The sequence below is a fragment of the Aotus nancymaae genome, unplaced genomic scaffold (assembly GCF_030222135.1).
Source record: "Aotus nancymaae isolate 86718 unplaced genomic scaffold, 86718_ANA_hifiasm-v0.15.2.pri h1tg000036l, whole genome shotgun sequence".
Lineage (NCBI taxonomy): Eukaryota > Metazoa > Chordata > Mammalia > Primates > Aotidae > Aotus > Aotus nancymaae.
The window spans coordinates 9,767,899-9,781,615 of NW_026988450.1; the positions used below are offsets into that span (position 1 = coordinate 9,767,899).

Consider the following 13,717-nt stretch of genomic DNA (forward strand, 5'->3'; position numbering starts at 1 on the left):
CTGTATTAATTCTTTTCAATGAAATATCTCTTTATTACTTTTGCCCATTTTCTAATTGAATTATTTTGTTACTGTTGAGTTTTGAGAATTATGTGTATATTTTAATAGGTATGAGTCCTTTGTCAGATACATGGTTTGCAGATATTTTCTCCCTGAATGTCATTTGTGTTTTATCCTCTTAACAGGGTTTTTGTGAAGCAAAAGATAAAACTGATAAAGTTCAATTTTTTTTTTTCTTTTATGGATCATGCTTTTGCTGTATTGTCTAAGAACTTTTCACTTAAGTGTAGGTCCCAAATATTTTCTTCCTTGTTTTCCAGAAAAATATTATAGCTTTACATTTAAAACTATGATCGATTTGAATTTTTTATGTAAGGTGTGAGGTTGACACCAGAGTTTATTGTTTTGCTTATGGATGTCCAGTTGCTCCAGCATCACTTGAAAGGCGCTCCTTTCTCCATTGAATTGCTTTTGTACCTTTCTAAATTTCTATAAAACTTCTATATACCTTTTTAATTATTATCAACTGACACAATATTGGTATAATGAAGACCAACACTTAAGTGTCTTTTGGAGTATAATTTCATATATTCTTAAAAGCAGCATTTCTCAATCTGAAATTTCTCCATCAGAATTATTTGGGGAGGTTATCTAAACTGCCTCATGGCTTCAGGTATTATGGCTCAATAGATTTGGGGTATGCCTAGAAACATGTCTTTTAAAAAATCTCTATGATAATTTCGACATCCATTGTCGAGAACCACTGCTGTAATGAAACTTAAATTTTGGTTTTTATTTTCATTATTCATCAGTGGTTTGAAATTATCTTTTAGTCAAGTCTTATGGTAATTTTGATTCTCAAAGATTCTCCAATGTGAGCCACTTTGGCTAATTAGAATTTATCTAGTTTTAAAATACATATCACATAATAACTTTTTGCTGAATAATCCTTAGTGAATTTTAACTCATTTCCTATGTATTTTAGTCATTTACAGGTGGCGGATACAGATTGGGTAATTCCTTTTGTAAGCGGTCTGAATATATCTATGGAGAAAATCAGCTGCAAGATGTAGGTACAATAATCAAAATGAAAAAATATAAATACTTGCTTCTAGTTTCTAAAACTTTTTAAATTAAAAATTGATAATATAATCTTTTTGTTACTTTTTAAAACATGGGTTAAAAGGACCAATGATGTGTGAGTTTTCAGTCTCAATTTTTATGTTTCGTATCACACTTATGCCTTGCACTTAGAGATGTGTAACTATTTGTTAAAAGAATGGATGATTCATTGTCAAAATGAATTTGCAGCCAGGCATAGTGACATGCACCTGGAGTCCCAACTACTCCAATGGCTGAGGTAGGAGGATCACTTGAGCCCAGAAATTCAAGGCCAGCCTGGAAAACATAGCCAGACCCTATTTCTTAAAAAAAAAAAAAAAAAAAGAGTATTTAAAAAAATGAACTCTGGCCAGGGGCAGTGGCTTAGGCCTATAATCCCAGCACTTTGGGAGTCTGAGGTGGACAGATTGCTTGAGCCCAGGAGTTCAAGACCAACCTGGGCAACATAATGAGAGCCTGACTGTTTAAAAAAATCAATTTTAAAAGATTGAACAAATATATAGTTATTATTAAAATGATATATTTTCATAATGTAAATTGAGATGAGGTATACATGTAGAACACCTAAAGTCATTCTTTGTTTCTGTTGCCTTTTGAAATTTTGTAGTTTTTAATTTTATTTAAAAAATTTATAGTTTCTTGGAAGGTTACTGAAAATTCTGTCTTTCCCCTTGGCTCTGTAGTAAAGAAGAGTATGGATGCAGATGAAGGAAAATGGTGGGAGTCGTGGGGTGCACCTCTTCTCATTACTTTCATTTTCTAGTGAACCAACCATGAATAATTGTACTTCAAGGCCAGGGTTCAGCTATGGGACCTTTGGTATTTGCAACCATTGTCAATTCGTTAAGCTGAATACAAACTACCTAAGCAAACACATGTGATTTCATGAATGTCTTTCACTATGAATAAAGGATAGTAGAAATAACTACCTATTTTAAAAAGTAAATATGTTTTGAGATATCACATTTAGAACTTAAAATTGTTTGGGAGAGATGTATTCTTATATATATGTGTATGTGTATATATGCATATATATATATATTTTTTTTTTTTTTTTTCTTTTTCTATGCTCAAAAGGTTCAGATTTTGCTTAAACTGTGGAGCAATGGTTTCAGTTTAGATGATGGAGAATTGAGACCTTACAATGACCCAACAAATGCTCAATTTCTGGAGTCCGTTAAGAGAGGGTAAGATGTATTTTTTGTATTCTACTTGTTACTTAGAGTGGGACTTTTTTTTTAAGACTCCTAATTATTAGTGCACTGTGGGTTTTCAAGAAGTAGTTCCTGGAATATATTAAATAAGTGGTTGCTGGGGTGTAGATATTCTTAAGTATATAAAGGATATACTGTTACCTTAAGTCACTGGTTCTTTGTGGGGCAGGGGCATTGGACGTTGGCCCATTTTAAAATCTGATGAAACTGTGGACCCAGTTCCAAGAAGAAACATCTTAATGTGACAATCAATGAATTAATTAGTATGTAGCTGCCCACCCACTAAGCCACTGTCCTGCTTACTGTTGACAGGGTGACTCTCATTGCATGTATGCCTGAAATTCAGCAACTTATGTTAGAAATCTTTTAATGTGGCATTACTGCTGGCAGAAGATTTCAAAAGGTTAGTTTGAAGTTATAATTTGTGAAAATAAACTCAGATACTCAGTGCTCTGCAGAGAACGTTGTAACTCACCAGTTCTTCTTGCTAAAGAATGAGGAACCAAATGATTTTTCTATGATAATAAAAGCTTTTCTGTGTTACAATTAAACTAGCTGAAAGTGGGTTTATTTCTCAGTAGAAATACAATTAAAGACAAAGTCGAGCATAAATTGGGGAATTAAGTCGTAGGAAAGGATCAAGTCATACTGTTATAACCAGAGTTATATATACAGGGTTATACTCCATAGAGGAATAGGAGGTGGATCTTTTCCAAATGTTGAAATATGTCCAGGGTGAGTGGCTGACATGGAGTGGAGGTTAAATTCATTGGAATAGAAGTAGTAGAGGAACTCTGAAGGAAAGGTATTTTAGAAGACTAATTAATATGAATTTTGAATTTAAATTATATTCAGATACTGTCAGGACACCAAATAAAGGCAACAGATGCTATAAGAAGTGTGCAGAGCATCTGATATCCCCCGCCTTGACACTGAATGGCAGCAGTGCTCACAAATCCCCATGATGTTTAAATGGTTTAGATGTTTTTGTCCTCCCCAAATGTCATGTTGAAATGTGACTTCCACTGTGGGGGTGGGCATGTGGGAGGTGTTTGGATCATGGGGTGGACCCCTCACAGACGGCTTGGTGCCATCCCCATGGTAATTTGAATGAGTTCTTGTTCTGGCAGTTCAAGCGAGAGCTGACTGTTTAAAAGAACCTGGAACCTCCCCTTCTCTCTTGCTTCCACTCTTGCTATGTGACACACCAAGTCCCCCTTTGCCTTCTACCGTGATTGTTAGTTCCCTGAGGCTTCACTAGAAGCAGAATCTGGTGCCATGCTACTTGTACCTCCTGCAGAACCATGAGCCGAAATAAATCTTTTTGCTTAATAAATTACCCAGCCTCAGGTATTCCTTTATAGCAGTACAAACAGACTAATACAGAAAATTGATATCAAGGAGTAGGGCATTGCTCTAAAGAAGGCTGATTGTGGAAGCATCTTTGGAACTGGGTAATAGGCAGTGACTGGAAGAGTTTGGATTTCCCTGAAGAAGACAGACAAACGAAAGTTTGAAACTTCTTAGAGACTTCTCAAGTGGTTGTGACCAAAGTACTGATAGAAATATGGACAGTGAAGGTCAGAACTCTCAGATAGAAATGAAGAAGTTATTGGGAACTGGAGTAAAGGCCACCCTTGTTATGCCCTAGCAAAGGACTTGGCTGCATTGTTTCTATACCCTAAGGCTTTGTGGGTGGTTGAACTTAAGAGAGTGATGATCTAGGGTATCTGGAAGAAATTTCTTTTTCTTTTGTTTTTTTTTTTTGGATGGAGTCGGGCTCTTTTGCCCAGGCTGGAGTGCAGTAGCGCTCTCGGCTCATTGCAACCTCCACCTCCCAGGTTCAAGCGATTCTCCTGCCTCAGCCTCCTGAGTAGCTGGGAATACAGGCGCCCACCACCATACCCAGCTATTTTTTATATTTTTAGTAGAGACAGGGTTTCACCATCTTAGCCAGGCTGATCTTGAACTCCTGACCTCATGATCCACCTGCCTCATCTTCCCAGAGTGCTGGGATTACAGGAGTGAGCTACCACACCCGGCCCTGGTGGAAGAAATTTCTAAACAGCAGAACGTTCAAGAGGTGTTAAGGCAGCTTCTAACAACCTGTGGTCAGACATAGGAGCAAATAAATGACTTAAAGTTGGAACTCATATTTAAAAGAGAAGCAGAGCCAGTTGAAGTTTGGAAAATTCTCATTCTGGCCATGTAGTAGAGAAGGAAAAAGTGTTGTCAGAGCAGAATACAAGCAGGTTGTGGAGCAACCACTTGATAGATTTGTATGAATAGAAGAGAGCCTAGCCTAGTGCTACTAACCAAGATATTAGGAAAAAGGCCTTGAAGGCGTTTCAGAAGCCTTTATGGCAGCCCCTTGCTATCACAGGCCCAGAGTCCTAGGAGGAAATTGTGGTTTTGGAAGTCAAACTCAGGGCCCAGCTGCCCTGTGCAGCCTCTGGACGCCATTCCCAGTATCCCAGCTGCTGCAGCTCCAGCCACAGCTCAAATAGCCCCAGGTATAGCATGGGCCTCTGCTTGTTCTCAAGGGCACAAGCCATTGTGAGCCTTGGTGGCTTCCACATGGTGTTAAGCCTACAGGCACACAGAATGCATGAGTGAAGGAGGCATGGAAGGCTGCACCTGGATTTCTGAGGATGTATCAGAAATTCTGCGTCCCTAGGCAGAAGCCTGCCACAGGAGCAGAGACCCCTCAGAGAGACCCTAGTAGGGCCATGCCAAAGGGAAATGTGAGGTTGGAGCCCCCAGACAGAGTCCCCACTGGTGCACTGCCTAGTGGAGCTGTTGGAAGTGAGGTGCCACCCTCCAGACCCAAGAATGATAGAGTCACCAGCAACTCATATCCTGAGCCTGGAAAAGCCACAGGTATCCAATTCCAGCCCGTGAGAGCAGTCACAGGGCCAGAGCTGCCCAAAGCCTTGTTTAGCGCCAATACGTCCTGTATGTGGGACATGGAGTCAAGGATTATTTTGGAGCTGTAAGGTTTAATGTCTGCCCTGCTGGGTTTCAGACTTATGTGGGGTCTGTTGCCTCTTTGTTTTGGCGGATTTCTCTTTTGGAATGGGAATGTTTAACCCAATGCCTCTACCACCATTCTATCTTAGAAGTAAATAATTTCTTTTTTATCTTACAGGATTATAGGTAGAAAGAACATGGCTTGAATCTCAGATGAGGTTTTGGATTTTTGAGTTAATGCTAGAATGAGTTAAGACTTTGGGGGACTATTGAGAAGGGATGATTGTATTTTGCAGTATGACAAGGACATGACATTTGGGGGGCCACTGGTGGAAATGATATGGTTTGGATGTTTTGTTCCCTTCAAATCTCATGTTGAAGTGTGACCTCCGCTCTTGGGGTGGGGCTGGAGGGAGGTATTGGGATCATGGAGGTAGATCCCTTATGAATAGCTTCGTGCCATCCCCATCGTAATGAATGAGTTCTCAGCCTGGTAGCTCACTCAAGAGCCTGGAACCTCCCTCCTCTCTCTTGCTTCTGCTCTTGCTTTATGATATGCTGGGTCCCCTTTTGCCTTCCACTGTGACTGTAAGTTTCCTGAGATCTCACCAGAAGCCAGATTCTGGTACTATGTTGCTTGTACAGCCTGCAGAACCATGAGTCAAAGTAAAACTTTTTGCTTTATAAATTACCCAGCCTCAGGTATTTCTTTATAGCAGTGCAAATGGGCTAATACACCCAACAAGCAAAAACACCCATATCAATTTTCAGAACTTTCTCCAAGGAGTTCATTAATAAATATCCACATTATCTTTTATCCTCACAGGAATTTTTTAGTGCTAATTTACAGATAAATTGCTGTCTTAAAATTTAACTTTCTAAATGCCAGAAGCACTCCAATTGTGACAACCAAAGCATCCCTGTGTTGAGAGCCACGAAGGAGTAATGTGAAGTAATTTTAAGAAAGATCTACAAGGACTAATCAATCATCATGGAAATTTTTGTGTTATAATTTAAGCAGAAAATTCTGTTTTCCAATGTAGCTCATGAAATAATTACAGTAATCTCAACAATGTAGTTTAATTTTTGAAAAACTTAATGATAATCTTTTTTCCCCCTTTTTAAAAGAGAGATTCCCCTGGAGCTTCAGCGCCTTGTTCATGGTGGCCAAGTGAATTTGGATATGGAGGATCATCAAGATCAAGAATACATAAAACCTAGATTAAGGTTCAAGGCTTTTAGTGGAGAAGGGCAAAAACTTGGAAGGTAAAAATCCTAAAATGAAAAAAATACCTTTGTTGAACATGAATTTTTCTTTGAGAATAAGAAAAGCAAAATAACCTGTGAAATAAAAACCAAAATATGAACTATGCACATTAGATATACAAATCCGTTAATAGTATTATGTTATCTTACTATGATATTAATTGATATTAATAATACTATAATTAATATTAATACTGATATTGCAGTTACCATGTTCCTGGCCCTCTAAGCACTACATATGCATTATCTCACTTACAACAGCCCTTTGATGTAAACACAGTTATTACTTCATTTTGCAGATGCAGTAATTTGCCCAGGATGATTGAGCTAAGAAATGGCTAGCATGTGGGATTCAAACCCAGGCACTCTGACTCCAGAGTTTGTGCTTTTCACCACTATATTATATGCCTCTTTCAGATTACCTGGTTTCAAAGGAGAGAATTGTAAATGATTGTTGATGAGATAGAATAATGGATATCTTACATCATAATGGAAGCATGCATGTCTGCCATCAGTAATTACCAAGCTCTTGCAGCAGGAGCAATGTGCTTAGCTTTGTGATTTTCAATAGTTTTTAAACAGCCAAACTCTTTTGTCAAGTTTTGGAAGCCCAATATGTAAAACCTGAGCTCCTCTGATTGTCAGTGAAGGAAGGCATTATCTCTCAGACATTTCCGAAGAACCTTAGGACATTGAAGAGCACAGTTTAAAAACCAATGTGCATGGCAGAATGTTTAGTGGGTTCCTTTATAATAGTCATGGCTTAATGTAATCTTAGAAATTGTAAAATATGTTGGTAAAAGTTACCCTCTCTACTTGTCCACATACTGTTGCAGGTGATACAGAATTGCCGCATTGGGGATGTTTCCAGTGTACCCTTTAGTGCATCCTTTGCTTCTCTTCATGTGATTCCTTCCCTTCCAAGCCCTTTTCAGTTGCCTAGTGCACACTGGTTGTCTCTTCTCCCATTTTTCAAGATAGGAAAGACTTCATTATTGCTTCTTTATACTTTGCTATCTCTAGTCTTCCTTTTTGTATTCTCCTGATAGTGACTGGTTCTGGGGACCTAAAGGAAATACAGGAATTTATGTTGACCTGTTTTTCTCAGGACACAAACTCTTCAATTTTCAGTCACAGGCCTACTTGGAATTTTCTCCCTCATCTTTCTTTCCTGCCATATGTCAGGCTTCTCTTTTTTTTTTTTTTTGAGATAGGGTCTTGCTCTGTTGCCCAGACTGGAGTACAATGGTGCAGTCATAGCTCACTGCCGCCTTGACCTCCTGGGCTCAAGCAAGCTTCCTACCCCATTCTCCTGACTGGCTGAGACTACAGGCACTGCTGAGCCCAGCTAATTTTTTTTCTTTTTAGTTTTTGTAGAGATGTGGGTCTCACTGTGTTGTCCAGTCTGGTCTTGAATATTTGGCCTCAAGCTGTTCTTCTGTCTTGGCCTGCCAAAGTGCCTGGGTTACAGGCATGAGCCGTTATGCCTGGCCAGACTTCTCTTGAATTGTAAAATACTATGTTTTTACTCCTCTTGTTGTGATCAACCTACATAGGTATTTATTTTTTTAATTTTCTCACACTTCTCATTTTTACTTAATATTTATTGAGATTATGATTTTTTTTTTTTTTTTTTTTGAGACGGAGTTTCGCTCTTGTTACCCAGGCTGGAGTGCAATGGCGCGATCTCGGCTCACCGCAACCTCCGCCTCCTGGGTTCAGGCAATTCTCCTGCCTCAGCCTCCTGAGTAGCTGGGATTACAGGCACGCGCCACCATGCCCAGCTAATTTTTTGTATTTTTAGTAGAGACGAGGTTTCACCATGTTGACCAGGATGGTCTCGATCTCTTGACCGCGTGATCCACCCGCCTTGGCCTCCCAAAGTGCTGGGATTACAGGCGTGAGCCACCGCGCCCAGCCAAGATTATGATTTTTAATTAGAATGCAGATAAAATGCCTAGTCATCTCTTTGCTGTGTACGTTTTCCTTCTCTATTATTTAAATGTATGACCAAGAATTTATGTTAGACTGCACATCCTTGTTAGTAGTTACATACAGTAAATCTAGAATTGGAATTAAAGAAGGTAGCATAAAGGGAAGGCATCTGAGAAGAGCCAGCAGTTATTAAATGCATGAAAATAAGGATATTATCTCACAAAGATCATTTTCCTTTTAAGGCAAATAGCTAGAGAAAATAATAGGAAAGAAAGGAGAAACTGATGGAAGAAAGTGAGAGATCAGTGGTAATAATACCATGTTAATTTACTAGCCATGTTGATCAGGATTCTGATTATAGAAAACAGAATCTACTTGCTAGTAGTAATAGGTTTCTTACGGGATCTTGTGTAGTTTATGGAACATCTGGAAGAGACAAGCAAACCAAGCTTTCCTTAGCCAGGAGAAACAAACACAATAGAACAGTGTTCTAGAGACACACCTATGCCCCCCAATCAGGTGCTCCTTCCCCATGAAACTAGGGACTTAGATACTAGGACATTCCATCATAAAAGAAAGAAATGCCTCCACTGCTTTGGTAACCAGAAGAGCTACAGAGTTTTCACTTTGCAGTGCTACTTCCACCAAACAAGTATATGTTTGTTTCCTTGGTGGAAGGGTAGAGGTATGAAATCCTAGCTGCAAGAGAGTCTGAGAGATCTACATCTCCCAGAATCTATATCTTTAGAATTTTCAACTTCTATTAGAGACTTTACACGAGAAGGAGATGAGCTTGATGTGAGCCTATATGTACACAAACCCAAATGTTGAATAAGCAAATATCATATATTCTAAAGTAAAGAATTACATATAGAACATTGTATATTAAAGATTTACACTGAGATATATTAAGAGTTTAATAGTTAACCTTCATTAGAAAGTAACTTTCTAAAATAGCTTGATTCTCAAGGGTTCCAGATAACTATTTACTGAACAGGACATAAAAAGAAGCAAGTAAAACAGAAATGAAAATAATCCATTGTCTTCCATAGATGGCAATCCAAGTACACACAGAATGTTACATAGATGGAAACTAAATCTTTTTATGTAATATACAATTGTGGTACAAACCAAAATGCAGTAAAAATGTTACATAGTACCCTCACATAATAGAAGAAAGCAAACCATAGATGTAAAACTGCAAATTTACAGTGGTATAAAAAATAGTTTGGTGAGCTAGAGCAGTGCCTAACAGCTAAAAGACCTACAAAATCACGAAGTCATTTTTAATAGGGAGGACTAGCGAGTAGGCATTCTTGGTAGGCTTTTGAACTGACATGTATAGTGATAAAAAATCGTGATTTGATCTGCATAAAAACAGTCACTGCCTGTTTGTCCTACTGTTCTGTTCAAAAGATTGTGCTTGCCACTCTCACTCACCTGAGATTTGACTTCATCTGGGGCCCTAGACCCTGAGGGCTCTCTTCTCTAAAACTTCAAAGCCTTTCCTTATCCCAGCTCTTCAACAGCTGTGGCCTGACTGGAGCCTGACTGGGTTGTCTGCCCCCTGCGCCTCAGTGCTTCTGGGGACAGTCTCAGCTGTGCTGAGCAGGCAGTGCTGTGCCTCCCCAGTCTTACAAGCCTGAGCTGCTTTTCTAAACCCCCTCCTCAACCCTTGCCCCTCACTGTCAGCAAATTTCTTTGCTTCTAGCTTCACTGAGAAAATAGTATCTAACAGGAATTCACATTCTTATCATGTTCCCCTCCAGCCTTCAGGATTATTAATGGTCATTTCCATCCTCCTCTCCCTCCATAAGTTTGAAGAAGAGGGTATTTGTGCTCCTGTCTGAAGGAATTACAACCTACGTCCTTTCCTGCCTTTTGCCTAGAAACCTGTACCAATTAATTTCTCTCTCTTTTCTTTCTTAAAGTTTCTTTTTAATGTAAAAATTGTACGATGATTTGATCAATTGAATGATACGGAGAAAGTTTTAAATAGCAAACAGATGTGATTTTGAAAGCTAAATATTAGAATTAACATAACTTGGCCAGGCACAGTGGCTTACTCCTGTAATCCCAGCACTTGGGGAGGTTGGGGCAGGCAGATGACTTGAGATCAGGAGTTCAAGACCAGCCTGGCTAATATGGCAAAACCCCATCTCTACTAAAAATACAAAAAAAAAAAAAAAATTAGCTGCATATGGTGATAGGCACCTGTAATCTCAGCTACATGGGAGAGTGAGGCAGGAGAATCACTTGAACTCAGGAGGCAGAGGTTGCAGTGAGCTGAGATCATACCACTGCACTCCAGCCTGGGTAACAGAGAGCGAAACTGCATCTCAGAAAAATAAATAATGTAAAACAAATAAATTAACATAACTTTTTAAGCTGGTTTTTTTAATACCACACTACCAGCTTGTCCAGCTCTCTGTCTAGGTGGTTCTGAGCATGTCTTTTAGTCTCTCTGTGACTCAGTTTCTTTTGGGTAAAATGATGTGGTTGGCCTAAGTTACATTGAAAGTCCATCCATTCCAGTTCTCAAATGTTATTATTCCATATACAGTAGCTTCATTGTGACAGATACACATTTTCTTACGTAGCTTCTCCACCCTGTATTTTCTGTTTTGAGAAGAAACCTACCTGGTCAGAATCTGCCAGAAACAGAAAGCAGTAGGTTACAAAAACAACAGAACAACAGGCAGGCAACTTGATGTCTGGAAAGAGCCCAAGATAAACCTCAGCTCTCTTACCAATAGGAGTATTAGGGCTTTTCTTCCAGAGTTGTTGTTAGGATAATTATAATGCTAATAGCCAACTGTTAGTAGTGCCAACTATGTAAAAGCACCATTTGAAGTGCTTATGTGTCCTAATTAATCTTTACAACAATGCTGCTGTTGTCTCTTAGGCACAGTAAGGGTAAGTGACTTGCCTGGTGTCACATAGTAAGTGCAGAGTTGGGATTGAAACCAGGTAATCCGGCTCCGAGAACCATGCCGTTAACACTGCCTCCCAAGCTGATGTAAATGAAATAACGAATGTGGCAGAGGTGGTAATGGTGGTAGTGATGATGAGAATGTGTATACCTGATTGTCAGTGAGGCGGAGGTAAAGACGTCCTTTGCATTCAGTGTCTCGTGTCTTTTCTCTTGGCTTTTCGTTCCCCTCCCTTGTGTAAGGAACACTGGACCGTTGGCACAGGAAACCAGATTGGCAGTGCAATTACTTAGGTCCTCAATTCCAAATTAAAAAGAAATTCCTTAATATCTGGTCATTTATTGTAAGTCATAATTTTAACCTTTTGTATATCTTTATATATTTTCATATCACTTCTAAAATTAGTGTCAGAAATAGCTAAAGAAAAAGTGTCAGCAGTTAGTACCAGATAATTTTACCACTTTGCTGTGTACTCTGAGAAACTTTTTGATTGGGAGTAAGAGTCATGATTTAGTTTTATATTGGACTAAAGCCCAAATGCTCATAGAACTTTTATACTAATAAATATATAGATACATGTGTGTCTTTTTTCCAAATAATGTATAGAAAACCATCTAAATCTTACTGTTCTAGAGAATAAACTTCAAGGCTATCAAAAATCCCTTGAGATGACTGAGAAAATTGGGCTAAATTTCTTTTAATCTTTTAACCAAAAGGCACTGTATTTTTGACATTCACTTTTGGCATATACTGTCTGAACATCCAGCTAGCGTTAGAAGGGGCTAAGACAGCAGTGCTAGGGTCACTAGTTACCAAGTTCAAAGGGTAAGGTGTTCTATTAAATTAGCTTCATTATGAATTTATTGTCATGTTTTAACATTTTACTCGTCACTAATACTTAGAAATTATTTCTGTTTTGCAAAGTAGTGCTTGAATCAGATGTTTTTAAGTAATATTAGCCAAGTTTAAGTTAAGTGAATTTAGTGCTGATAATATGTACACAATAGCTGGCACCTGTTGAAACACTGTTCTAGGCACAATATTAAGGACTTACTGGCATAATATACCTTCATAACATAGTATTATTCCCTCATTTTATAAATGATAGAACTGGGATTCAGAATAATTGATGGACTTACTCAGCTTTACACAATTGACATTGCTGGGATGTGAAACCATGTCTGTCTGTGCTCTCAGTCATTCTTTGACACTAACTCAGAGTTGCTCATATTTCTAACTAAAACTGATTTGCTAAACAGTCTGATGAAATTTCAGACAGTTAAACGAGGAAAGGATGCAAAGTTAGGCTTTTGAGAGAGATTAGATAAACCAAATCAGAATCATAGGATCCAAAATAACTTTACTGTAAAGAAAGAGGTTGAAAGAAGTATAGGAGACTCAAATGAAGCCATATTCTGAGTGTTTATCTGCTCTCTTCAGTTTTTCATATATTTTACATATTCAGATTTGTGTTCTAATTCTTTAATTCTTCTTTCTTAGCCTTACACCTGAAATAGTCAGTACACCTTCTTCTCCAGAAGAGGAGGATAAATCAATACTTAATGCAGTTGTTCTTATTGATGATTCAGTCCCAACAACAAAAATTCAAATCAGGTTAGCAGATGGGAGTCGTTTGATACAAAGATTCAATAGTACACACAGGTAAGCTTCTTTACCAATGGGGTCCTGTTTGCTATTATATGCTGGGTTGCTTACCTAAGTAAAACTATGTAACATGAGTAATGAAGAATATGATATTCTTTAGGTTTACTTTTGAAGTAAGTTTTTGACAGAAGAAACATTTTTAAAAGAATAATAGCTATGTATAAGAAATGAAATATATGGTATTTAAACAGTTTGTATAAACTATCAAAATACTAATGTGATCTCAGGTATCACACAAAAATAAATTAAGAACTATAGCCTTGTGTTGTTGCCAAAACTATAATGAAGTAGAATCAGATTTAACATTGTAAAACCTTTTTGGGACTTTATTCATTTAAAAATTTGTGATAATTTTGATGGGGATTAATTTTCTATATAGCAAATACTTCATAATATAAATGTATAGTGTAAATAAAGTTGAATTGTACTCTTGTCCAGAACTTCAGATAGTGTTAAATGTTCTTTTTATATTGATTGATTTGTATATCACATATGATTTGTCCATTGAGGCAAGACCCTAACAGATATATTTATGTTGAATTACTGTATTTATGTGAGAGTAATTATTTAAAATTATGACAACACATTTCATAGTTTTACACTCACTTTGCC

General features: G+C 37.9%; 1 protein-coding gene across 3 annotated transcripts in view; it reads left to right on the plus strand.

Annotated features, from left to right (window-relative positions):
- The window catches only part of UBXN2B (UBX domain protein 2B), a 29,811-nt gene that overhangs the window by 13,043 nt on the left and 3,051 nt on the right, over positions 1–13,717 (plus strand). For 2 of the 3 annotated variants that reach the window (XM_064384213.1, XM_064384214.1), the window contains exons 4-7: positions 986–1,069; positions 2,200–2,309; positions 6,435–6,572; positions 12,941–13,102. In XM_064384213.1, coding sequence (XP_064240283.1) covers positions 986–1,069; positions 2,200–2,309; positions 6,435–6,572; positions 12,941–13,102 — 494 coding nt within the window. Of the gene's footprint in view, positions 1–985; positions 1,070–2,199; positions 2,310–2,648; positions 2,740–6,434; positions 6,573–12,940; positions 13,103–13,717 lie in introns of those variants that run through there. The other variant, XM_064384215.1, reaches the window with a different exon arrangement.